Source organism: Empidonax traillii, unplaced genomic scaffold (genome assembly GCF_003031625.1).
Source record: "Empidonax traillii isolate 1590-97213 ecotype Southwest subspecies unplaced genomic scaffold, ASM303162v1 scaffold167:size2001844, whole genome shotgun sequence".
Taxonomy (NCBI): Eukaryota; Metazoa; Chordata; class Aves; order Passeriformes; family Tyrannidae; genus Empidonax; species Empidonax traillii.
In genome coordinates, this window is record NW_020955360.1 from 803,445 (window position 1) to 828,400 (window position 24,956).

The 24,956-nt window shown below is 37.8% G+C and overlaps 1 protein-coding gene across 5 annotated transcripts in view; it reads right to left on the minus strand.

Moving 5' to 3' along the window:
* CLOCK (clock circadian regulator) overlaps nucleotides 1-24,956 on the minus strand; it is a 67,002-nt gene that overhangs the window by 23,272 nt on the left and 18,774 nt on the right. For 4 of the 5 annotated variants that reach the window (XM_027885566.1, XM_027885567.1, XM_027885568.1 and 1 more), the window contains 7 exons: nucleotides 12,933-13,043; nucleotides 10,739-10,829; nucleotides 8,999-9,058; nucleotides 8,438-8,586; nucleotides 4,144-4,235; nucleotides 2,413-2,502; nucleotides 233-353 (listed from right to left, as the gene is read on the minus strand). In XM_027885566.1, the coding sequence (XP_027741367.1) occupies nucleotides 233-353; nucleotides 2,413-2,502; nucleotides 4,144-4,235; nucleotides 8,438-8,586; nucleotides 8,999-9,058; nucleotides 10,739-10,785 (559 nt within the window). In that variant the 5' untranslated portion in view covers nucleotides 10,786-10,829; nucleotides 12,933-13,043. Of the gene's footprint in view, nucleotides 1-232; nucleotides 354-2,412; nucleotides 2,503-4,143; nucleotides 4,236-8,437; nucleotides 8,587-8,998; nucleotides 9,059-10,738; nucleotides 10,830-12,932; nucleotides 13,044-24,956 lie in introns of those variants that run through there. The other variant, XM_027885569.1, reaches the window with a different exon arrangement.

Consider the following 24,956-nt stretch of genomic DNA (forward strand, 5'->3'; position numbering starts at 1 on the left):
GGAACCCTGCTTTCCTGAAGGTGGCTGAACTGCCTAACAACACGAAGTAGCAAATTAATTCCTTATTTTGCTTTGCTTGTGCACACAGTTTTGCTTTAACCTGTTAATCTGTCTTAATCTCAACCCACAACTTTCCTCACTTTTACCCTTTGCCCATCCCACTGGGAGGAGGGAGCGAACGGCTGTGCGGGGCTGAGCTGCCCACTGGGGTTAACCTGAAATAACTACTTACATTTTAAGTATTCCGGTGTCAATGAATCACTTTCCAGCAGATGAGAAGACAATATTTTATAAATTTCTGCATGTTCCCCCTCTGGGATAAAATTAAATACACTCTGATCCACAAGATCAGACTAAAAGAAAAATATTTAATAAGAAAAAGATTTAATAAGCATTAAACTAACGCAAGACATACAATGTCACAAAGCCTACTATTTTAATGCACAACAATTCCACAGTTCATTACTGACTCAACAAAGCCACCTGCTGGAATACACATGAATATTTTGCAAGACAAAAATCTCACTCTGTTTTGCCTTGAATTTGACACTGCAAACCATTTGTTGAAAACTACCGTGAACACAGCAGATATACATACTTGTTAAAGAGCAATGGAGTTTGTATTAACCTCCCTGGGATGCAACAATTTCAAGTAAAGGAGCGTTTAAAGTAGAAATTACAGGGTGTTATTCCAGGGCACTGTAACACATTGGTGGCATTCAGTACACTGAAATGATACCTTGGAACAAAAGACAATCCTCCGTACTTTACATATGTTATTATGTAACCAATAACCATATCCAATTGTAATTGATTTTATGAATACATTTGTGCTGGTTTGGGCTGGAATAGAGTTAATTTTCTTCACAGCAGCTGGTATGGGACTGTGGAGATATGGGGCTGTGGAGAATATGGGGCAGTGCTGATAATTCAGGGGTGTTTTAGTTATTTCTAAGCAGCACTTACAGAGAGCCAAGGCCTTTTCTGCTCCTCACCCCACCCCACCCAAAAGGAGGCTGGGGGAGCACAAGGAGCTGGGAGGGAATACAGCCGGGACAGGTGACACAAAGTGACCAAAGGGATGTTCCCTACCATATGGCATTATGCCCAGCATGTAAAGCTGGTGGAAGAAGAAGGAAGGGGGAGAACATTCGGAATGACAGTGTTTGTCATCCCGGGTCACCATTACGCATGATGGATCCTGCTCTTCTGGGGATGGCTGAACACCTGCCTGCTCCATGGGGAGTGGTAAATGAATTCCTTGGTTTGTTTTACTTGCATGCATGGTTTTTGATTTACCTATAAAACTGTCTTTATCTCAACCCACAATTTTTCTCACTTTTACCCTCCATCTGCCTCCCCCTGTTCTACTGAGAGATGATGAATCAGCTACTGTGAAGGGATGAGTTGCCAGTTACCACATTTTCTAATCAGTTCCACAACTACGTACTCAAAACTGGGAACAACAGATATGAATGCAGCAAAACTGAACAACTGATTATATCCATAAGAGTACTGGGTTAAGTATCTAAAAAAGAGGGATCATATGTTTAGAGTACATAAATCACATCTAAAAACAAAGAACAAAGGTGCCTCTGAGAACTTGGAAATTTTACTAGAAAAGCCAAAAAATCACAATTACCTGCACATTTTTAAACATTCTCAGACTGTTATCACACATACCTTAGGGGAACTTATTTAATCTCTTATCACAGTAAGACAACTACCTTTTAACAACACCTTGTATTTCTTATCTAGAAAAGAACTCCGTTTCACTCATCAATTGTTAGCACTTTTAAGAACTAATTTGCCTCACTTCAGAATAATATTATTCAAAGGTAAGTTTAAAAACTAGAATGTTAAATTTACAAGTGAGCAATGCCACTGAGACTAAAATGAGTGAACATGATAAACCCTAAATGTGCTGTTTTAAAGGGCTCTAACTAGGACACTAAAGTATATACCTAATTTAAAAAACAGGACCAGAAGCAATGTATTTCTTATCAGAGTGCTTTGTCAAGAAAGAAGTAAAAAGTAGTTTTAAAAAATTCCAATTATACAGATCTTTAGCAATATTCTTCTGACTCATGTAGAGGCTGTGATAGATGTGAACTCTGAAGGGTCTCTTGCAGTGAACTGTGTTACTTAAGTTATGTTGAACATACACTGATGCTAGTCTAGCATCATAATCCTGTCTAACCGAGAGCCAACTGCATTCCGCATTTCCAAAGAAAATGTTTAATACAGGAGACAGACCAGTAGGAAGGAGTTGTGCTGAACTAAAAGCAGAAATATTAAAACAAAGCATACATCTGTACCATAATGCCAAACAGGCCAGTGACTAATAAGTACTCATAGCAGAACACCAACCATAGACAAAACGATATGTTACTGAAAGCAATTTGTACTTACTGGCAAATGTTCAAGTAAGGGAGTTATACTTTCAGACACATATATTATATTTCCATCTGTCATAATTGCTAAAAAAAAACCATCAAGAGCCTGAAATTAAACATAACGGGCAGTTAAATAAAAAGAAATAGAACACACTAAATACATTAAGCTATATTCAACACAGAAAATCACACAGATCAATTTTAGTCTAGTTTATTATAGAAATGGCAATATCTTTCTCTCCTAAAAATTTTTAGACTTGCTTTTACACTAAGAGCATTACAATTCCAAAACTGTTCTGTTGTTAAATAATCTGTAATTTCAAAAGCAAGAACATCTATAGCTAGCCACTGTTTTCCCCCACTCCCACTTTGCCTGCTTGTTATTTTTAATTCCATCATCATTTTAAAACTCAGAAAACACATAAAAATGAACTAGAGACAAAAGCAAGAAGATGTGGATAAACTAAGAGAAGAAAAAGTAAAGAGATAGCAAAATTAATGAATTTCAGTATTTAAAAATCTCAGTATCTCTAAATCTCAATGAAAGAAGCTTGTAGTGAGATTCTACTGTGACTTGAAACCTGTGAGATACAGTTCTGACTGCCTTATCTTCCACTGAACTCAAACTTCTTTCCTCTGAACACAACACAATGTTGTAGCTGAACACTACCAAAAAATGCCTGACGAAACTGTATTTCTAAATAGGAAATTTTAAAGCTCACATCTTCAAAAAAACTTCTTATATCAGACAACTTTTTTAAAACTTAAGTACAGAAAATCAGAACCTTTCACTTTTTATATGTGTCCATCAAATAGAAGTTTTACCTGTGGAATGATAATAAAAAAGTGTTTGTTCATTTATAATACTTTTTATTTAACTACTATTAATAATTGAGTGTCCCTGGTGGTGAAGTGGTTAAGGACGCGGCGCTGTCAACGCCGAGACCTGGGTTCGATTCCCGGTTAGGACACTCCCCGGGCAGATGGAGCTCGTTAGCCCTGTAAGGCAATCCATCTACGTCCTGAGGACCTCACTGCCACCGTCCAAGCTCGCTTGGCCCCGGCAGATGAACCTTAGGATTAAAGGGTGGGCTCAGTTCCGCGCACACTGTGTCTCACCTAAAAAATCCAATGCGCAGGCTGGAAGGTGTAAAGACCTTCCCTGCTTCTTCGTTTCCAAAGACTGGCCATTATATATTATTTTATTAATAATTATTTCACTAACAAGATATAAATTACTTACACTCATTTCCAAGGAAATGACAGCTTATACTGAAAGTTTATTTCTAGTATTTTTGTAACTATTCCTGTAATCTTCAGCAAAGTAATGCTTTCATACCAGTTTTGGAATGCGTAACAAGTAAAGAAATTAAACATTTATTGCTCACAAGTTCCATGAATGTGTTGAGTTGTTTTCATAATTAGGATTTTAATTAATGCATAATAGTTCTTTATTCATCTAGTACCTTCCTTGTGTTGATAACTTAAAATAACCACTTAGACAGTAAACATGTTAATTTATGGACTTGCTCTGTTTTTACGTTTTATGTAATTGAAAATGCAGTTAAAAGAAAATCTGATTTGATTTTCTGAAACACTGCAAATTTTTTTAAATACTGCATAGATAGGAATTTTGACTATTTTCATGAAAACATATTTATAATTAAAATATGAAAATAAAAAGATATGTCAACAAACTGTTCCTCCTAGTAATAGTTCTACTCCCAGAAAAACAGAAAAAATATACCTCTAACATTAACTGTGTGAACTCTTCATTACTAAGGAATGTTGGTTTCCAGTCCTGTCGAATTTCACTGGCATCTGATTGTGCAGTAATTTCTAAAATCAAACATATATACAGTATAAGGATTCATACCTCCAAAAGCCATTTTTCCCACTAAGCTACATACATATACACAGTTAAAGAATAGTAGCAAGTTGTCCAGTTTCCTCTGTTGTTCACTCTTCACATATAGATGTTGTTCCTTAAGAAGAAGATAAATGTCTTCTCCACCATGTCTTAATACATTTGTCTTCTCTTTCCTTCAAGCAGCTTCTGCTACAGTCTTGCCAGAGTTCAAGGTAATACTGAAGTGAATTACATTAAGTAATGGATTTTTTATAATGGAAAAATCTCTTTCATCTGAGACTATAATAAAACATTTTATTAAGAATGTTGTTTACAAAGATTTAGAATGCCAAAATTCCTGAACAGTTTAGGCCATTAAAATGGCTAATCCTCTGATATCTTGGCCAATCCTTGTCATTCTAACCCTTGCCCTAAGAAGTGTCGTTGTCCTTTCTCTTCTTCCTACTCTTTTCCAGTTACATTTAAAGCAGAGTACGTTTTCAACAAAGATTGTTAAGAGCTGTATGACAAACTCCACTCTAGAATTCCGTCTGTTACATAGACATAGATGGATTTTGACATAGGTGACTTCTGAGCAGAGATTCCTGCAGGAGTTGAGAAATATATAACTAACTTTCCATATGCAGGCAAGAGAAACAACGGCTGCTAAGCAAAGTCTGACATCAGGTTCTGAAACTGATGCTTCCTTATCGACTGAGAACTGAAACCAGAAGTGTTTCAGTCTGGATGAGTAACAAAGGCATCACAGAAGTGCTGGCTTGAACACAACCTTGAACAAGCAATCGAGTATTTAGACAAATCAAATGAACCAAACTGTGTCTTTACGGCTTTGGGTTTCTAAAGGACAAGTCTGTAAAAAGACCGTAAGCTAGAGTGTTAGTTCAGACAGCTCAAAGAGCCAGAAAACCTAGAAGTGAGTTAAATATGCAAAGGGCTGGAACAGTTCATAATTTTGTTTCCCACACCAAAGGGGTAAAACTTTACAAAAGAGCTTTAGACTTAACTAAATAAACAGCAAACAACAGCAACATCATACAAGAAATTGGCTATAAGTGGGAAGCTGCAAGAAGAAGTTAAAGAAGTATCAACAAATAAGAATTTGCCATTATCAGATCTCATAAAAGTTATACATTGGTCAGGCTTTTGCTATCTGTTTTGCAATGATACCACAAAGCAGGAAGAGCAGGCTGGAGAATAAAGAAAACCTAAGTATAAACCCAAATCTAATTTTTCAGTCAGAACAAAGATAATGAATACTGAGGGGTAAGTCAAAGGACATGGAAATGAAATGCTCTGCCACCAAAGTACAGGCAAAATTCAAGGTACTTAATGCATTCAGTCCACAGGACACAGACAACCTTCCCTTTTGAACTGGAAAGGTCTGATTCATTGGCTCATTCTTGCCCTTTTAACTATCCTACTTCAGAACAAAGGAAAACAAAGGAAAAAGGAAGAAAAAAGTCATTCAGTCTTCTACAGCAGAACAGATATATGCTAAACAAAAGTTGAAGTTTGTGCCTTTAACAACCCAGTCTGAAATATCCTATCACAAGTACAGGTGTTCTTTGACATTTTCCGTAATTAGAACAAGTATGACACTGGAAAACAGAGCCAAAGTAACACAGAAAGGACTTGTTTCACTTGGTAACTTCAGAGAAATGCTTAAAAATTCTGGCAGAATGTTGCACTTAAAGATACATGGCAGTAAGGTCACATTCCTAAGCTAGATACCAGACAGAGAAGCGTAACCAAGCTTGCACATTAAACTCCAGTCTTCAAGTCCTGTATCTGACCTAACTTTGCATCAGCCCTGTGAACTCTCAAAACAGATTTCCAGCTGGGCCTAGATCTGTACCCTTTATCTATGGGTTGTAGGAGTATCAGTCTACTACTTGCAATGAGCAGCAGTTAAATTCTTTGGTATTTACCAATTTTCAACAATTTCTTGTTTACAAATTCAGAGAAATATAATTGGCAGCATTCATCAAGGAGAAGCTCCCAGTAATATAACTTCAATGTGCTTAGCCTGCTGTATTTTCCCAGTGAGAAAGAGAATCCACCCTGGCCAATAACCAGCTCAGATAGTTCATCTGGAACTGCGGCCAGAGTACTAAGCTTGGCTGATGTGGAAATGGTCCAGAAAGAACCAGAAGCAACGCAGTTAATCAAAACCTGGTGGCTAAACACAGTAGTATTTCAACAGTAAAGCAGCTACTCAGTGCTGAACAATTCATTTATTGCTAGGTTACTCCTTCATTGTAACATATCCAAGCATCTCAGGAGGTAAAATATTCATCTGAACTTTGCCAGCATTTTGTCCAAAACATTTTAATGTAAACCAGTGCAGAGCAATGCCAGTAAGCACTGGCAGCCAGGGCTTTAGTGACCTTAATATGGTATGTGCAATCACACAGAGCTGCACCCTGTCACAGCAAGTGAAGGACAAAAGTGCCATGCCCTAAAAGGTATCCATCTCCAGAGCTGCTTTTTGCCTGTTTATCCAACAAAATAAAAAATAATCTCAGAAAGCACTTTGAAGAAAAAAGTATGACTGGTGCTCTTGGCTGGCTGACACACATGTTCAGTCTGAATTCTATAGTTTATCTCAGGAATCATCAATACAAAATAAAGTGATTTTGTAACAACCACTTGTCACAAAGGCCTTAGAACCTAAAGAACTGACTTTTGCAGAAAAGGAGCCTTCATACTGCTTTTCTTTTTGTTATGAGTCAAATGCACCTCAGAAAATTAAAACAATATAATCAATATTTAATTGCCAAAAAATCCCCAAACCTATGATTTCTCACAAAAATTATACTCCCCTCCCTTTTTATTTAAATGCTTATGTTTACAATTTCAATGGCAATATTCAGTACACATCTGGTGCTAGTGGAACCATAAAACTAACGGAAGCAACATGCTAGAGCATGCAAAAACATTTCTCATACCTTAAATTGACACATATACTGTAGATAAATACATAACTATTCTTCCATTTGATAGTTTTACTTATTTTATTTAATAATGTTATAGTTATTTCTTTTGACCCTACTGCTTTCTAGTTAACATGCTCAGAAAATATCCAAGGAAATGGGTTAACTAGAAGAAGAGTTCATTTTCTTCAATTTTTAATCTTGTTTTTGGCAGTGTGAACCACAAGGTGCCACATTAAGAACAAGTGTAGGAGAAGGAACAGGACTTTTTTTATATACATAATATCTAACAGCCATAAATAAGTGTATGCTTAGTGGAAGAATTTTTTTTTGTGACAAAAATAACAACCTGCAACAAACTTCAGTACAACATATCTGGGTATATCCCACCATCAGCTGATGCAAATAACCAGAGGAACAAAACATAGCGAGGATGTTCAAAAATACTGATAATTTTGACATTTCTCAAGACATTTAAAGAAAACACACATACACTCACTGGTTTATACATCAGTGAGTATGTCTTGAAACTTACAGTGTTGAATAAAAAGCTGTAAGTATTTATAGATTTTGGGGGGCTTTTTCCCAGATAAAAGGAAAAAAAGAAAATGCTCCTAGTCTGTACACCCACCACATTTCACTTTTTCTCATCGAACAACCTACCCAAGAACACTTGCTGGAGACCACAATGTCCTATTGCCTTACCATCCTTGTTTAAGCAGCCAGTTGTGCAGGCACCTGACATGAATAGGGGGATCACTAATTTATCTTAGACTAGCTTTCTCAGTGATTTATCTTCTTTATGTAGAATTTAGAGAGACAAACCAGCCATTCAAAGCAGGTTTATCTATCAAAATAAGTATTTCCAACAGGTACTTCCAGAGCAATGGATCAGCAGTTTTCCTGTAAAGCAAAACTCTGACACTAGCACCAGTGTCTGTACAGAACAAAAAACCCTGAAGTAATTTCAAAAATAAATGCTTCTCTTTATGAAATTATTTCTTTGACAATTACCAGGGAAAAAAAAAAAGTAGTGGTTTTTGCAAAGTATTAGCAAAAACACAGTTACATCTCTGCTACTTAAATTGTGTTCTTAAGAATATCTTTCTTCAGGAACATTTCACGTTTTTTTGACAAATTCCTTAAAGCTGCAAAATTATTAATATTTTATGTACTAGTTGAATATCACTTAAAAATTTAAGAATTTACAAATATTTTTTACTGTTACAAATAATTACCTTTGTGCTTCCGTAAAAAGTCAATGCTCTTCTGCAGCACAGTGGACTTATCCATCTTCCGAGCATTACCCGGAAGCATGGAACCCAGTTCTTTGATAAGGACATTAAACTGATCTCGACGTTTCTTTTCAGACTTGTTTCTAGACACTCTGAAAAACAAAAGAGAAAATGTTTTATAACAATTATGAAACTTCCTTATGTAAGAGCTGCATACTATTGCCAGGTTCCTGATGCAAACAGCCACTTAAGGATATCTGCTGTGAGAAATGCCACAAAAACACCTACTCCGTATCTCAGACACCATTGCTGAAGAATGGCTTTCTCCTCATGGAGGGGTGCAGCAAAGCTTTTGGAACAAAGCACCCTTTCATAAAACACAAATAATTGAACCACGGTTAGAAATACACAATGTATCTGAAAAATAACAGTAAAAGAAATGCTGTTGAGTAACATGGTTATTTTAAAAACTATCACATTTTTATTGTTTAGAAATGACACTGCTAAGTTAAAGAGTACAAGTATAGAACAAGTATATTAGCTTTAAATAACTTAAAAACTTACCTTTTTGCTTTATCTTTGTCATCTTCTTCCACCAGCCCATCAAAAATGCTTCCATCATTTCTGAAAGAAGTAAAAAGAAATAAATGTTGGAATGAAAATTTCCCTCCTTTGAAGTCCAATCACAATGAAGGCGGGTAGGGGAAGAGCTCATTATTCGTCATCTCCACTACTTCAAGAAATCAAGGCACTGTTTTACTGTGATGTATAACAATGATTATCATCAATAACCTGAAGCTCAATCTGCTATGTCCTGCTTGCAGGACTTACGTTTCTGACACAACTCAAAGGATTTTCAGACTACTTTTAATGACTACTTTTTTGCATCAGCCCCATGCAAACACTTAATTGAACACAGCTTAATTTTATATTTTTATCTTCTTGATTATTTGCATTACTTTACCCTTTTGAAAACATGGATGAGGATATATATAATTTATTTTTACTTACTGGCAACTTCTATTCTAATTACTGAAAACATTTACAGTAAGAAAGTATATTTTTCTTAAATTCTGAAGTATTATTAGTGGACGAGAGCTAAGGAATGTGTTATATTTCACCCACATACGTAATTTCATAAATATACAATTTATATCAATGTTAAAGAGTAGTTATTAATTATATTTGCTTCCTCAAACAAGCATCACATAACTTTTCCTCAGCTTGGTAACTGTCCACCTACTGTTAAGAGGTGTTAAAATATCAAAATAAGGTGTTTTCCCTTAAAGATGCCTCAGTAGCCTTCATCCAACACCTTTGCTTCATTTCCTTTTGCTTTGAAACTCAAGTCATAACCACCTGTTTCCCAAAACTGCTGTATAATAGACTTTGACATTTTATTTCTCTAACTTCTTCTGCCTGCTTTCAGTCTATTTAGTGCTGTCCACACTGAGCCCTGTGTGTCCATTCTGAAATTTTTCATCCCAATGTTTCCTTCCCTTAAGGCAAGTAAACTCCTTTCTAAAAACCTTACCTCATCTCTCCAATGGATAAATCATCAGGCAATTGTACTGTACATTATGATAAGCAGTGCTGTTAGGAAGTAGTTATTTTGTACGCTACTACATAAACATTCAGCTTTTAAAGGCAATTCATATTTTCAAAATGCTGAAGTTTCAGTGAGATGGTACAAAACTTCACCAAAAGAAGCATTTTAAAAGTTTTACCCTTTGCTTTTATTGTTCATTTAAATCATGTTTAACCTGTCATAAATTTGATGCAAGTTTCATTTCCTGTAGTCTCAAAAATGGTAATATTAAGAGAATATTAAGGACAGTTGTTCACCTGAGCTGCTAAGGAAGTCCAGCTCAAGGAATCAAGTAGAAAACATGCCCCAGCTATTACTTTTCCCTTGAAATAGGTTAGCAGGTCACTTTACCAACATCTACAGTAACACTAATCATTTAAATGTATTTGCTTTCCTTAATCAAATAGTGAAGTACTTAAAAATTAAAAATTCAAGTAAACATTAAAAATCAGCTCAACTTGCACAGATGTTGTTCCATGGCTGAAAATAAGTAAAGCATTTTAAGATTATCCTCAAACAATCGAAATCACTATTTCCAATTACTACAAAATGACACATCTAACAACTATCAAACTAACTTTGTCAAAAATAGCCAAAAACCCACTCTTTTACCTTTCCATAAATTAGCATTTAAAGATATTAACCATAAGAAAAAGACTATCAAAGAAAGCACTGAACAGTAATTCTTCCAAAACACTCTGCATCTATTAACATACCTGTCTGCAATGGAGCTCATTTTATGGGTGCTTATGGTAAAAAACATAACACATCACACTTTAGTCTTGTGGTAGACATTTGTACGTCTGCCTATAAGAGAAGAAAAAATATCAAAATGTGACTGGGTGAACCAATACGTTCTTCATTACAGCATACTAAAGTTTTCATCTGCCCTATATGCTGCTCTTAATCTTCCCTTCTTCCAGCCTTCTGCTCTGCCCTCCTACCTTCTCTAATGCATTCTCCATTACCATCATAAATAGACCTTAATATCTCATCTTACACGACAGTGTTCAAGAGAAGATTATTAACTGCCACAATAAATAAATTTGGACTAAACCAATGCAAAACTTTTTATGACTCTGAATTCAGATATAGCTTTTCATTTTTATTTTAACTTCTACCTAAAAGACCCTCATAATTTTGAAGGGTGAACTGATGTGAAATACACTTAGTAATACATTCTATTTAGGAACTGTGCAAACAGAAAAGTATTTGGGACAAAGTATTTTACAGCTATAATTTATTTCTTACTGTATTTTTTTCTTAAGTACATTGTTATAATAGACATGTGAAATTACAACAATAAGATACTGATTAGAATGTGACTGCCATACTGTGAGACCATTTCTTAATGCATCTTATTCATTACAGAGTTTCAAGCAGGAAGTTTTTGGTTTTCCAGATGTGTATATGATCTTGAATAAAGAATGTGAATGAAATATTAATAGTGAGAGATGGGATAAGAAATTAAATTATTTAATTCAAAAGGTTTTTACTTTTAGGTACCCAAAATTTACAAAATTGCACAGGCTATGGAAAGGCTGAAGTCAAACATAAACCAATACAATTAAACTTTTTTCTTTTATATGGAAAAGTCCATAGTCAGAGGCTGCCCAAACAGAGCAGAAAGATTATAATATTGGCAGTGATTAGGGAACAACCGTGTGCAGCAAGTTTTATATGAGCTGAACTTGTGAATCTTTAGGAATTCATAGTAGGTTACAAACTTACTAGTAAAAAAGGCACTGCATTTATTTCAAAGGAGATGATTTTAGTCCTTTTAGTGACTCATAGTTTCTGAGAAGAAAGGATATGTTTATTTCTGAGAGTACCAAACCCAGTGGAACTTGAATTGTTAATATCTCAAGAAATATGGCAGCAACTGCATGATAGGGAAATTGAGGAAGAACACTTACAATTCAACCAAACTGTCTCCGTGTCTACAATAACTACCACATACTCCACAGATTTGTTTCACAAGACTAATATTTTTCCCTGCAAAGTTTCATAATTAAGTGCACCAGGAAAGTAAATGGGAGAGCTGTGCTTCAGCACAATCCCTTTCAAGGCACATCATAAGGCATGCTGGCATTTTTGCCCAAATGCCCCACTTCTCCTATTAGGACTTTGTGTTGCCTTTACTCTCCAAAATCCAGTGCTGTGAAGACACTGGTAGCACACTGACAGAGAATTAAGTTTAAAATCAAGATAAAAACTATGAACTTGTTTTCTTTTAGCTTACACAGTAAGCACTAATACAGCTATGCACTAGTTACACTTTTAGCCCTGTCTTAATTTTTATACAAAACTGGTACCTAAAATTATAGAAACCAAGAGTAATATGAAATTCTGTAGGACAAATTATATACTTTCCTTAATCTGCCTAAGAAAAATACCAGTACAGCCAAATACCGAAAACTTGCATCTGTGACATAACAAACATCTTCATTATGCAGAGTTAGAATTTAAAAGTCAGCATTTTCCCTTTAGCAGAGCACTCAATTTCTAGAATTTGACAAAATCCTTCTTTACAGTATATGGATCCTATGTCAGAACTGGCAACTTAGATCTGGTATCCAAGTCAAACAGTTAAAAGTACTGAAAGACTACAGGAAATGCACCTGTAGCACATTTGTTTCTCATTTTTCAAGGTCTGACCTTCCGTCTTCGCACTGAAATTTGCAAGAGCCTGAACAGTCTCAGTGCTTATACACGCCAATGTACAGGTATGCAAAGATAATTCCAACAAAACCAGTCAAGTTGAAAGTAAACACCAGATACAGGGCTACGTCTGTTTCTGAAGTTCAAATTAAGTTGTGTTCTGGAGAACAAAAGACACCACTTAACATTGCTACTCAGCCCTTCAGTGTTGATAACTAAAAGCCATTAATTATAAACCCACAATTTTACCTTTTACACTTTGGGATTTGTTAAAGTGTGAGGTTTAAGGATGAAACCTGGTTCCTGTGAAGAACAACGTGGAGTTAGATGTATCCTCTTCTGCAAAAATCAGATTCTGAACTGTTAAAAAATAATAAAGGAGAGCTTCAAAATCAATGTTTTAAAATTATCACTTCTTATTTTTAAAAAAGACAAGTAATTTTTTTAATAAGAGTAATCCTGCTTATTAAAAGTACCTCAAGTATTTCACCATCTGAATTGACCTCGCTTTAAAGTTCTCCTCGATAAGCAGGATATTCTGACACAGTTTCATCTCAGTTTTAAGCTACCACTTTATGCCTATTTTTAGTCTTGATGTCCTTTTCACTTTTGAATTTGGTATCATGCATATCATCTACATCTTCACTTCCACTTGCTACCTTCAAAATATATCTTTATACCATTATTTAAACATTTTTTTCGCTGACGCTCTTATTAGGGCCTCTTCTGGCTCTCTCAGTTACATCTTCTCCTCTCCAAGTCACCAAAACTGTCACTCTCAGGACTCCAGAATGTGTAGAATGCTGCTGCTGACAACTAGCAAAGTTGCTCGGCTGCATTACTGCTACTCCCTCAAACACAGACATTAACTCTTTTCTTTCAAAACCCACTTCAAAATCAATTCCAAGAATGTAACCCAAACTTACTTCACAAATACACTTCTTCCACAGAAAAACTCAGCACCAACATAAGCGATCGCCTACTTCCAGTCTCTTTATACCACTATATTTCATTTATAGTTCCTTCCCTTGAATCATGCTGCTTCCCACATTTTTAAGCTACATGAAATCAGGTGTTTTTTTTCTCCCATATTTATCCTGTTTCTACCTGCCTTGCTTACTGGTCTTAAAATAAAACAAATTCACTATAAAATGCACTTGTTCCACTTCTGAAAAATTTTGTTTTAAAGTGTATTTAATTCCTGAATTCCTAAAAAGGAAGCTGGGATCTAAAAACCAAGGTTATGCTCCTCTTAAATTCATTGATGACTTTCATGGAAAACAGAATCACCACTTATTCTATTAGAAAAGTTAAATTTCTTCTTCTCCTGCACCTAAGAGAGGCTCTTAAGTGGTTAAAATACAGATGGGAATATTAACACAGGAAATTAAAAGGACAGCAGAACAATCTGCCAACAGGAGAAAAACAATTACAGCATGATTCAGTGAAGCCACCCGTTCTTGTCTGGCCAAATAACCTGCTGGCCCATTGACCTACTTTTTTAGGTGCTTACAGCTTCCTCTCCTATTCTGTTTTGCTCCGTTTGACAAGTGCAAACATTAATATGACAAAGAGTCCCATGGAAGTCTGCAACATGAAACCCGTGTTTTTAAACTGCTTGGAGTAGAACAACTCTGACAACTCTCACCCAGCCCCTAAGAGAGTTCTAAAAAGGAAAATTCTAGATCTTGTCTCTGCAGTTATATAGAGGTGTAGTTTTTTTTAATCAAAATTAAACATTTAATATAAACACCACAGGACTTAAGCATAGAGCCATATTTGATAACATCTAAAAAAAGAAACTTCTACAGATATTTCAAAAAGAGATTTTAAGATGAGGAGGAAAGGAATATGTTTATGTCATAAACGAACATAAGCAAGCTTAAACCAGACCAAAAGAGAAGCTAATCACAGTGGAAAAGCTTTTGTAGCCAAAACCAGACAGATCTCTAACTCAGTAGCAGTGGCATGCGTGTGAAAGCCAGCAGAAAGGTTAAGACGCCAGCACTGGCAGTCACAAGTGTTCAAAGGTCACAGTTGTGTCTTCACAACTCGAAAGGGTTTTTTAAAAAAATTAATTATGTGTATTTGACTATTGATACTGTGTCTTTTGTACACGTTCAGTGCATGTTTTCAAACTTCTCTGCAAACAAGAAGGCTAGAAACTTACTATCTTAAAGGAAGCTGAGGTCCTCGGTCAAAAATCTTAGCTGCTGCCATGGATATGCAAACTATTACTACACATCATTGCTCAATCTGTAGCAAAATCACAAAAAATAGCAATACTGCAACTTCTGCAGTATGCTGACTTATCACTTATGGAAAGGCAATAAGCTACTGGGTGCCAAGCCACTGCTTGGTCAAAGAAAAAAGGTTCTGAATAAGTTATAGGGTAAAAAGTCATAATCCAACCCAAGGTAATAGTGAAAAGTTCACACCATCCAATAAAAAAATCCATTTTTTATACTGAAAGAATTTCAGTTATCCTCTATCCAATTTTATTGTCAATACTGACATGCACGTTGGTGAAATTAAATCTTGGAAAGAAACTAAAAGATTGAACAAACCACGAAACTACAGTACAGTCTTGCTTGTGACAGATGTTCTGTTAGGACTGGACTGAAAAATGGATGGGACAATGGTCAATGCATTGCCTGAACTTAATTTTGTATACAGGCAGCAGCTGAAGCCCCTGTGTAGCACTTCACCTTAATGGTAACACCACTAAATATTTTTGAGGAAGAATCAGTATTGTCCTTACACTGTAAGAAATACTTGTATACAAAAGTCTTGATTTATATGAAGATTTATATCAAGACTTAAATAAGTAATACCAACATGACTTTGCAGATTACAGCCCTCAGAATTAATGCAAGGGAGCCTGTATTATTAAGACATATAATTTCACACAAGGAATATCATAGAAAAAAATATATGAAACAACACAGTTTTCCAACACTACAGTTTCTTCAAACAGAAATAGATTAACTTCTTTAATATAACCTGATCTCTGTGCCATAATCCTATTTTGTCAGGGGAACAAATTAGTTATTATAATCATTAAGGATTAGCTTTAGAGAAGATCTTGTTTAAAGAATCAAAATCACAGCACACCAGCCTATGCCTCCATAGCACCTGATGCCCTGCAGAGCTAACACACAGAGTAACACACCAGGATAAGAAAGACCAAAAGCAGAAACATCACATGGATCAAACAGCTGAGCCAAAGCCTGACTCCTGATGTAAACACAGCACCAAAAGTCCTGTTCACTATAGAGATTCTGAGGATAATTATAAACCTTCTTAGTACTCCTTTCCATGAGCTTCTGATAATTTGGATTATGAACTTCTGGGGTTTTACTCTACCAGGACATTATACCATAATTAGGGCAAGCAGAGATGCAGCTGTTATCTCATACCCAGAATAGTACATCACTATCACTCATCTTTTCCACTTTGCTCTTTCCTTCACTTGTTTACCTCCAGCCCAGTCATTTTTCTCTTCGGCTTTTTCTTTCTTTGAGGTGGGATAGAGGGGGGGAGAACAGGAAGAATCTACTTTAGTTCCTCTCCAGTAACCACAGATTTCTTGTAGAGAGCAAGAGATCTTTAGACAGGTAAACCATAACCTGCTCTCTAATCAGATACATTTTGGTCTATTGAACAAGCTAGCAGTTTTCAAGATACTTGCTCCTTTGCTTGCAATGGCATGCACACCAACAGAAAGTAAATTAGGGTAATGACTGATTAATCCTTTCCTGCTAATCAAAGGCTACCTGTGAAAATACAGTGATTTTAAGACTGACATATGTCTGCTTTTTTTACCTAAAAAAAAAAAAGGCAAACCAAATTAAAATATCAGAAGACAGGGCTGAAAGGAAATTCAAGAATTCAGGAATTTCTTCAAACTTTGCAGCTGAACAGGTTATTCTAGCAGCTAGGAATAGTCATATATTGCAATCTCTCCTCTACCACACCAACAAACGAGTTTTTTGTCAGTACTTGTGCTGTAGATGACAAATCCCAGAAGTGTAATTTTCTATAGATAAACACACTATAACAGCAGGTGTACATCTGCTGCTGCCTCACAGGACAACAGAGGAGAGAGTTGCTTCCAGCACAGATGGATCCCAGATGGTTTTTAATAGGAAAATTTGTGAGTGGCCATGAGTAGTTTGTTCTGGCACAACAGCCTGCTTAGGTTCATCACCTTTATAGGGAGCAGACAAGGACACACTTGTGTGCAATACAATGAAAGGGCAGTAAGACAAAAGACTGATGGTGTAGGTTGCCATTACCAGAATAACTGATCCAGTCTCAAGTCTGTGCCTGACGAGAAATGAAAAGCCTGTTAAGAGGCTGTTGCAGTAGTTGTCAGAAATATCTCTGATTTACTTGAGTAAATGACATTGGAAAGAGTGCATAGTATTTGCCCACAGACCTATTTGTACACAGTCCAAACAGCAGCTAGAAAAGTCTACAGATCACTGTGAGTGGCAGAAAACGTAGAAATCACAGAGGTAAAAAGAGGTTGAGTTCTTAGAAATGGTCACACAAATGTATACTTGTCTACTCTCTGCAAAGGTAATGGACCTAAGCAAGCTGCTCAGACAAGTCTGGTCAAAAGTCACTGCAAATAGTATCTTCAGAGAAACACGGATTATGAGGATTATAGGAAAAAGCAGTTGTCTCCTGCATGCTTCACATATTAGACTGTCCTGCCATCAGGAGAAAACTTTACTCTGTGACTTGGAACTGAACACAATTTGCAATTTTCATCTCTCACCCAGTTACAGAAAACACCCTTGCCCACAATTCATTTGGGTTGATCTCTTCTGGACTAGTTGTTCTGCTGCCACTCTTCCACTCTTCTCTGGCGTGTCCATCTCCTCCCCCTTGCTCACCATGGAGATGGGCCCACTGCGCCCTCCCTGATACAGCGCAGCTCTCTCATCTTGGTTCAGACTGCAGTGAAGATTCACGCAAGAAAGGTGTAAGAAGCCTCAGACTCTTCACCAGGGATACCATGATGACACACCACTGGAGTTTGCAGTCCTGAGGCATGAGTCAGGTGAGGAGTAAAGTTAGGCCTCTGAACTTTAGGAAAGCAAACTTCAAGCTCTTCCGAGGAGCTACTCAATATGACCCCCTTGGAAACTGCCTTCACGACAAGGGAGTGGAACAGAGCTGGCAGATCTGTATGGGTATCTTCCACAGAGAACAAGTGATAGCGGTCCCCAGGCACAAGAAATCGGGCAAGGAAGGCAAAAGACCAGCATGGCTGACTAAGGAACTGCTGGTCAAACTAAAGGGCAAAACCTACATGCACAGGCAGAGGAAACAAGGACACGTATCCTAAGAAAAGTATAGGGACGCAGTCTGATTGTGTAGGGATGGGGTGGGGAAGGTCACGGCAAAGCTGGAGCTGGACTTGGCAGCTGATGCAAAGAAAAACATCATCTACCGATGTATTAATCAGAAAAGGAAGGCTAAAGAAGGTGTACCTCTCACAATAAACACAACCCCTGTAGATCCGGTCACACACTGAAACAGATTTCTGAAACAATGTATTTAAAAGAGCCCACATATCACACAGTTTTAATAAGAACAAAATAATAAAGATTGTATTTTAACACCATGGCTCCATGTACCTTTGAAAACTGGAACAGCTAAGGAAGGAACAGTACCCCTCTGCAAAGAGGAGTGGGAACCTCTTAACTACATCTGTCACTGCTGGATCTCTAACAGGGAACCAGGGCTTAGATTTAAGAACATGTGTTGTGTTTGCACATCTAAAATACAGTATGTAGCTCATAATCAACTCTGGCTTAAAAATACACCTACTGCCCCTTTTAAAGGTGCTCAACACAAAACAAGTACTTCACAACAGGCATTTAGGTCAAGAAAAGCTAATCACTAACCTGTTAGTATTACAATTCAAAACTGAAAGCCTTCACCTCTCTGTAAATCTCCAGTTTCTTTAATGACATTCTGGGAAGACACAACCTGCAATCAGCCAGCTCAAGAGCAGATCCTAAAGTAATGCTCACTATACTCAGGAAAGAAGTGCAATAAGCGGTGTAGAATCTGCAGAGTCTGCTATTCTCTCTCAGAGGAGACATCTAAACTTGTTACATTTTACAATGAACAAATAAAACCTCAGCTTCCTCATTCCATCCTCTTAAATGGAACTCAGGAGGTAGACAATTGACAAGTTTTTTTCAGAAGTTCAAAAGTAGAAAAAATACCACAAACACACAGACTCAAAACTTTAAATTCCCACTGAATATTATAATTATCCCATAAAATTATGTACTACACACAAATCACTTATTTTCTACAGAAAAAAGTTACCAGACAATAAGAAAAAATATCTTCACTTGATGATTTCTCAATATTAACAGACATTTAAAGAAAAAAATTTCAAAATAGGGTACTAAAATACCTATTCTGGACTTAAAATCACTTTGAAATTATTCATCTGATTAAAAATGTGCATATTTATGAAAATAAGCATTAGCAATTTTAGGTGTTTTGTGTCAGACACAGATGGTAGTCTGAACAACAATTTTTCTGTAATGGTTTGTCACATTTTCATCAAAGCATAAATACTACCAAAAATACTAATAAATCCAACCAGAGAGGAAAAATTTATTAAAGCCTTTATTACTACAATGAAAAATATACACGAAAATTCACCAGGAAATCAGACAGATCAAAGAGTTAAGCACTGTTTTTCCTCTACCCCAATAATAAGAGGAAAGAATGACTAGATACAGCAAGTAAACTAAATTTTGAAAACTGTCCTGGAGAAAATCCATTATCAAATTCAACAGACATAATTATTACACATTCAAAGCAAGATAACACCAAGGAAATTCTTCTTCCATTCCATGCAAAATTTCTGTTTAGTGTTGATATAAATGCACGTTTACACTTAGAAAATGAGACTTTACAATTATTATTACCACAACAACCCTCAGCTATCTATCTCAATCTTCCAGAAAAAACATGAACCTACATGGTAGGTGAGCACTTCAACTGCCAGACTTTCAGTGTGCATAGGTATCTTGTGAAGTGGGAAGGGTAGGTAAAAAGAAGGTTTTGAAATTTACACAAATGAATCTTTCCAAAATTCTGTCCTAGACCAGAAAAAAACACTGAGGTCCTTCTCAGTCACCTCTTCTCAAGGCTGAACAGGCCCAACTCCCTCAGCCTCTCCTTGTAAGAGAAGAGATGATGGGTGCTCCAGTCTCCTTATCATCTTTGTTGCCCTCTGCTGGACCTGCTCCAGGAGCTCCATGTCTCTCTAGTCCTGAGGAGCTCAGAACCGGATACAACACTCCAGATGTGGCCTCACCAAGGCTGAGTAGAGGGGCAGAATCACCTCCTTCAACCGGCTGGCAGTGCTCTTCCTAATGTACTCTAGGATACCACTGGCCTTCTTTGCCTCAAGGGAACACCGCTGGCTCATGTACAGCTTGTTGTCCATAAGGACACCCAGGACCTTCTCCACAGAGCTGCCTTCCAGCAGATCAGCCCCCAGCCTGTACTGGTGCCTGGGGTTATCCTTCCCCAGGTGCAGGACCCTGCACTTGCCTTTGTTCAATTTCAGACAGTTCTCTGCCCATCTCTCCAACCTGCCAAGGTCCTTCTGAAGGGCCACACAGCCCTTTGGGGTACTGGCCACTCCTTCCAGCTTTGTGTCAACAGAAAATTTGCTGAGAAGGCATTTACCCCTTCATCCAAGTCACTGATGAAACTTGGAGAACACCACTAGTGACAGGCCTCCAACTAGACCCCATGTCAGTGATAACAACTCTCTGGAATCTGCTGTTCAGCCAGTTCTCAATCCACCTCACCGTCTGCTCATCTAGTCCACACTTCCTGAGAGACATTGTTGAAAGCCTTGCTGAAGTCAAGGGAGACCATATCCACTGCTCTCCTTATCCATATAGGTAGCTGTTTCAACTTAAAGGCAATCAGGTTGGTCAAGCATGATTTACCTTTAGTACCCATGCTCCTGATCACCTTCTTGTCATCCACGTGGACAGAGATGGCCTCCAGACTGAGATGCTCCAGTACCTTTCCAGGGATTGTGGTGAGGCTCAAGTGGCCAATAGTTCCCTGGGTCCTTCTTCTTGCCCTTTTTGAAGACCAGAGTGACATTTGCTTTCTTCCTCAGGCACCTCTCCTGATCACTCCGATCTCTCAAGATGATCATGAGTGGCCTCAGCTATGGTGTCCTCCAGCTCTCTCAGCACTTGTGGATGCATCCCATCAGGGCCCTTGGACTTGTAGATGTCTAGTTTACCTAGCTGTTCTCTAACTCAATTCTCCTTGACCAAGGGAAAGTCTGCCTTCCAATATTCCTATACCCTGGTCTCCTGAATCAGAGACTTCAGTGGGCTGGTCTTGTCAGCAAAGACCAATGCAAAGAATGCATTCATTCACCCCCCCACCTCCTTCTCTGCATCTTCTGTTACCAGGGTCCCCCTTCCATTTAATAATGGGCACTCATTATCCGAAGTTCTTCTTTTGCTGTTGATGTATTTAAAGACCTTCTTGTCCTTGACATCCTTGTTCAGATTTAATTCCAGTGGGCCTTGGCCTTCCTTGTCTCATTTCTACTTTGACAGCCTCTCTAGATTGACTCCAAGTCTGACTCCAGGCCTGACCCTGCTTCCATCTCCTGTGTATTTCCAGCTTATACTTGAATAATGACAGGAGCTCTTTTTTCATTCATGCAGGTTTCTTGCCCCCATTGCCCATTTGTACATTGGGATGCATCATTCTTGAGCCTTGAGGAAGTCATGATTGAGTATCAACAAGCTCTCCCTGTTCTAATGGAATTCTTTCAAGAAGATCCCTGAAGAGGCAAAAGTTAGCTCTCCTGAAGTCCATGGTTGTAATCTTACTTGCTGGCCTACTTTGTCCTCGCCCTTTACAGTCTATATAGGATATAGTTTATGAGACTTAAATAGATTTTTTTTGACTTATAATTCACCTTACCTTTTAAGGAACAACCAATTATTTTACATCAACAACTTATTCCTTTAAGATACCATTATCTAGCACATCCAGAAACATCTTACCACTTCTCAGTTATGGCCTCATGGTGGAAGGGTCAAAGCAAAAATGGCAGACGGGTCAGAAGAAAAGTGGCACACCATGACAGAATGAAATGAACTCAAGGGCTGGTTGGTTGGTTGGTTTATAATAGGAGACAAAGACTTATTCCTAACTCATGGTCAGGGTACCCACCCAGAATATGGGAGAAATAGACTAAGCACTTCCTCTGAATTAGTCTGCAGATGAAGAATTACCACAGGAAAGATGGCATGATCAATACAAACAAAGACCACACAGGAACTACATGGCTACACGATACTAGGCACTTCATGTCCTAACAGTTACTTTATTTGTAAGCACTTGTAAAAGACTCCTTGGTCAAGCCAGAAGTTTTTGTAATTTTTGTAATTGTTAGCCTTTGATCATTACTCTGACCACTAATTTCCACATCTATATTAAATTCCCCCTCTTCTTCTAGCATTAGTATCTGTGACCAGTCAACATAGCCTAAAATTGTTCCAGCCCAAATGTTATTTCATTCAGCTAAATCAACTACATTATTTTCACTATATGGCTGCTCAAAAGCTGTTTTGGCACAGGGGAAGGGGAAGCAGTGAATCACCAGGTTAGATATCTTTTGGCAACAATGCCATTTCATGCTGACAAATTACCACCAGAGAACAAAAATAGGAAAAATGAGATTCAAATTTGCGCTCAAAGAAATGAGCATTGTAGCTACTACTTGAGAAGTCTGCTTCTTACTTAAATGAAACATCTTTACTCTCCCTACATCTCATGTGGCAATCCATAACAAATTAAAGTTTTGGACATAATGGGGCTTACTTTCACACACCAATCAGACTCACGGCTCAGCCTCTAGAAATGAAAACAATCCCAGAACTCAGCCTTAGAGTAAATGGGAATCTCAAGCAAAATGTAAAGCACAGGAGTATATATACTTGATGTGTTGCTTAGTTATCAACTTATCTCCCAAACAGCTTGTTAATTAGCAGGAACTGGGACTGTATACTCAGTACAGATACTAGATAATTTAGGTATTCACTTAAATTAATAACAAGAAAATAAGAAAATTGGATGTATGATTTATACCAACAGTAGCTATATGTAACACTTAGAATTGTACAGGTATACCAAATGGACATATTTTTAAAAAAATTAGGATAATTATTAATGGTAACACCCAAAAACAAGTGACTGCTGTTTCAAAAAGCTAATATTTGATCTGAAAATTATCTCTCATGTAGATATGCATACATATAAATAAAACACTTTTAAAACATTTAATGCTAATCATATTTTTATTTTCTCCGAGTTGATTGCACAATTCTTGATTTGTGCAGCTGTGTGTGATGCCTCAATTTCCCAGCATGGGTGACTCATGCACAACTAAATTATTCTGTAAGGTTTTTGTGAAGAGTGGACTGTTTGTGTGCCTGAAGAATGGAGTAGGCAATGCACTTCACTGGAAAGTGTCTCCAAAAAGAAAGAAGTGAGACTTCTTCACATTTCCATGAGAGAGTAGGAAATTTTAAGCTGCACTGAAGTGCAGTCCAAGTAAAAAATTACCAAACAAGCAACTCTTCCTCCCTACCTCCATTCATCACTTTCCCTAGAAATTCTGCACTTCATTTTGGAAGCCACAAAGTAATAACAAACGAAAAAAAGAATGAGGTAGCTAAAAAAAGAACAAAGCAAAACAAGGGAAACACCAGGGAATGGTAATTTCAGTGTATTCCCATTCTAAGAGAAGTGCAGGTTCAGGACCACTTGATGAAACTGAATAGCCACAAGTCTGTGGACATGATGAGATGCATTCCAGGGTCCTGAGGGAACTGGCTGATGTTGTTGCCCTATCACTCTCCATCATATCTGAAAAGTCATGGTGGTCAGTCAAATACCCTGGTGGACTGGAAAAACAGAAACACAACTCTTATTTTTAAGAAGAGGGAGAAAGGAAGATCCAGGCAACTGCAGGCCGGTGAGCCTCACCTCTGTGCCTGAGAAGATCGTGTAAGTAATTTTAAGGCATATACAACACAAGCAGGTGATCAGAGACAGACAGCACAGCTGTACTAAGGGCATATCACTCCTGACCAATCTGGTGGCCTTCTGTGATGGAGTGACAGCAACAGCTGACAAGGTAAGACCAACCAATGTCATTATCTTCTGACATGGTCCCACACAACATCCTTTTCTCCAAATTGGAGGCACAGGTCTGAATGGTGAACTATTAGAAGGATAAGGAACTGGCTGGATGGACACAGCCAGAGAGTTATGGTCCATGGCTCTATGTCCAGGTGGAGGCTGGTGACGAGTGGTGTCCCTCAGGGCTCTGTCTTGGGACCAGCGCTCTTTAATATCTTTATCAATGACACAGAAGTGAGATCCAGTGCACCCTCTGCAAGTTTGCAGGCAACATGAGGTAAGTGGTGCGGGTGACACAACACAAGGAAAGGGTGCCATTCAGGGGGATGTGGACGAACTTGTGAAGTGCGCCCAGGTGAACCTCAATGTGAAATTCAACAAGGACAAGTGCAGGGTGCTGCACCTGGGTCGAGGCAAACACAGTCATCAATACTGGTTGGGGAATAAGCAGATCAAGAGCAGTCCTGCCAAAAAAGTCTTGGGGTGCTGGTGGATAAAAATTGCACATGAGCCTATAGTATGTGCCCAGAAAGCCAATTGTATCCCAGGCTGCATCAAAACAGGAGTGACCAGCAGGTTGAGGGAGGTGATTCCCCCCTACTCTGTTCTGGTGAAATCCCACCCAGAGTGCTGCATCCAAGTCTGGAGTCCTCAGGACAAGAAAGATGTGGATCTGTTAGAGTAGGTCCAGAGGAGGCCACGAAGATGATCAGACAGATGGAGCACCTCTCCTACGAAGGCAGGCTGAGACAACTGGGGTTGTTCAACCTGGAGAAGGCTTCAAAGAGATCTCACTGAGGTCTTACAGTACTTGAAGGGGGCTTAAAAAAAGGAGGGAGAGCAACTTTTTTTTACATGGGCAGATAATTATAGGACAAAGGGGAATGGTTTAAAACTGAAAGAGCAGAGATTTAGATTAGATGTTAGGAAGAAACTGTTTTACTGACAGGGTGGTAAGGCACTCGAACAGGTTTCCCAGGGAAGTTGTGGATGACCCATTCCTGGAAGTGCTCAAGGCCAGGATGTGACACTTAG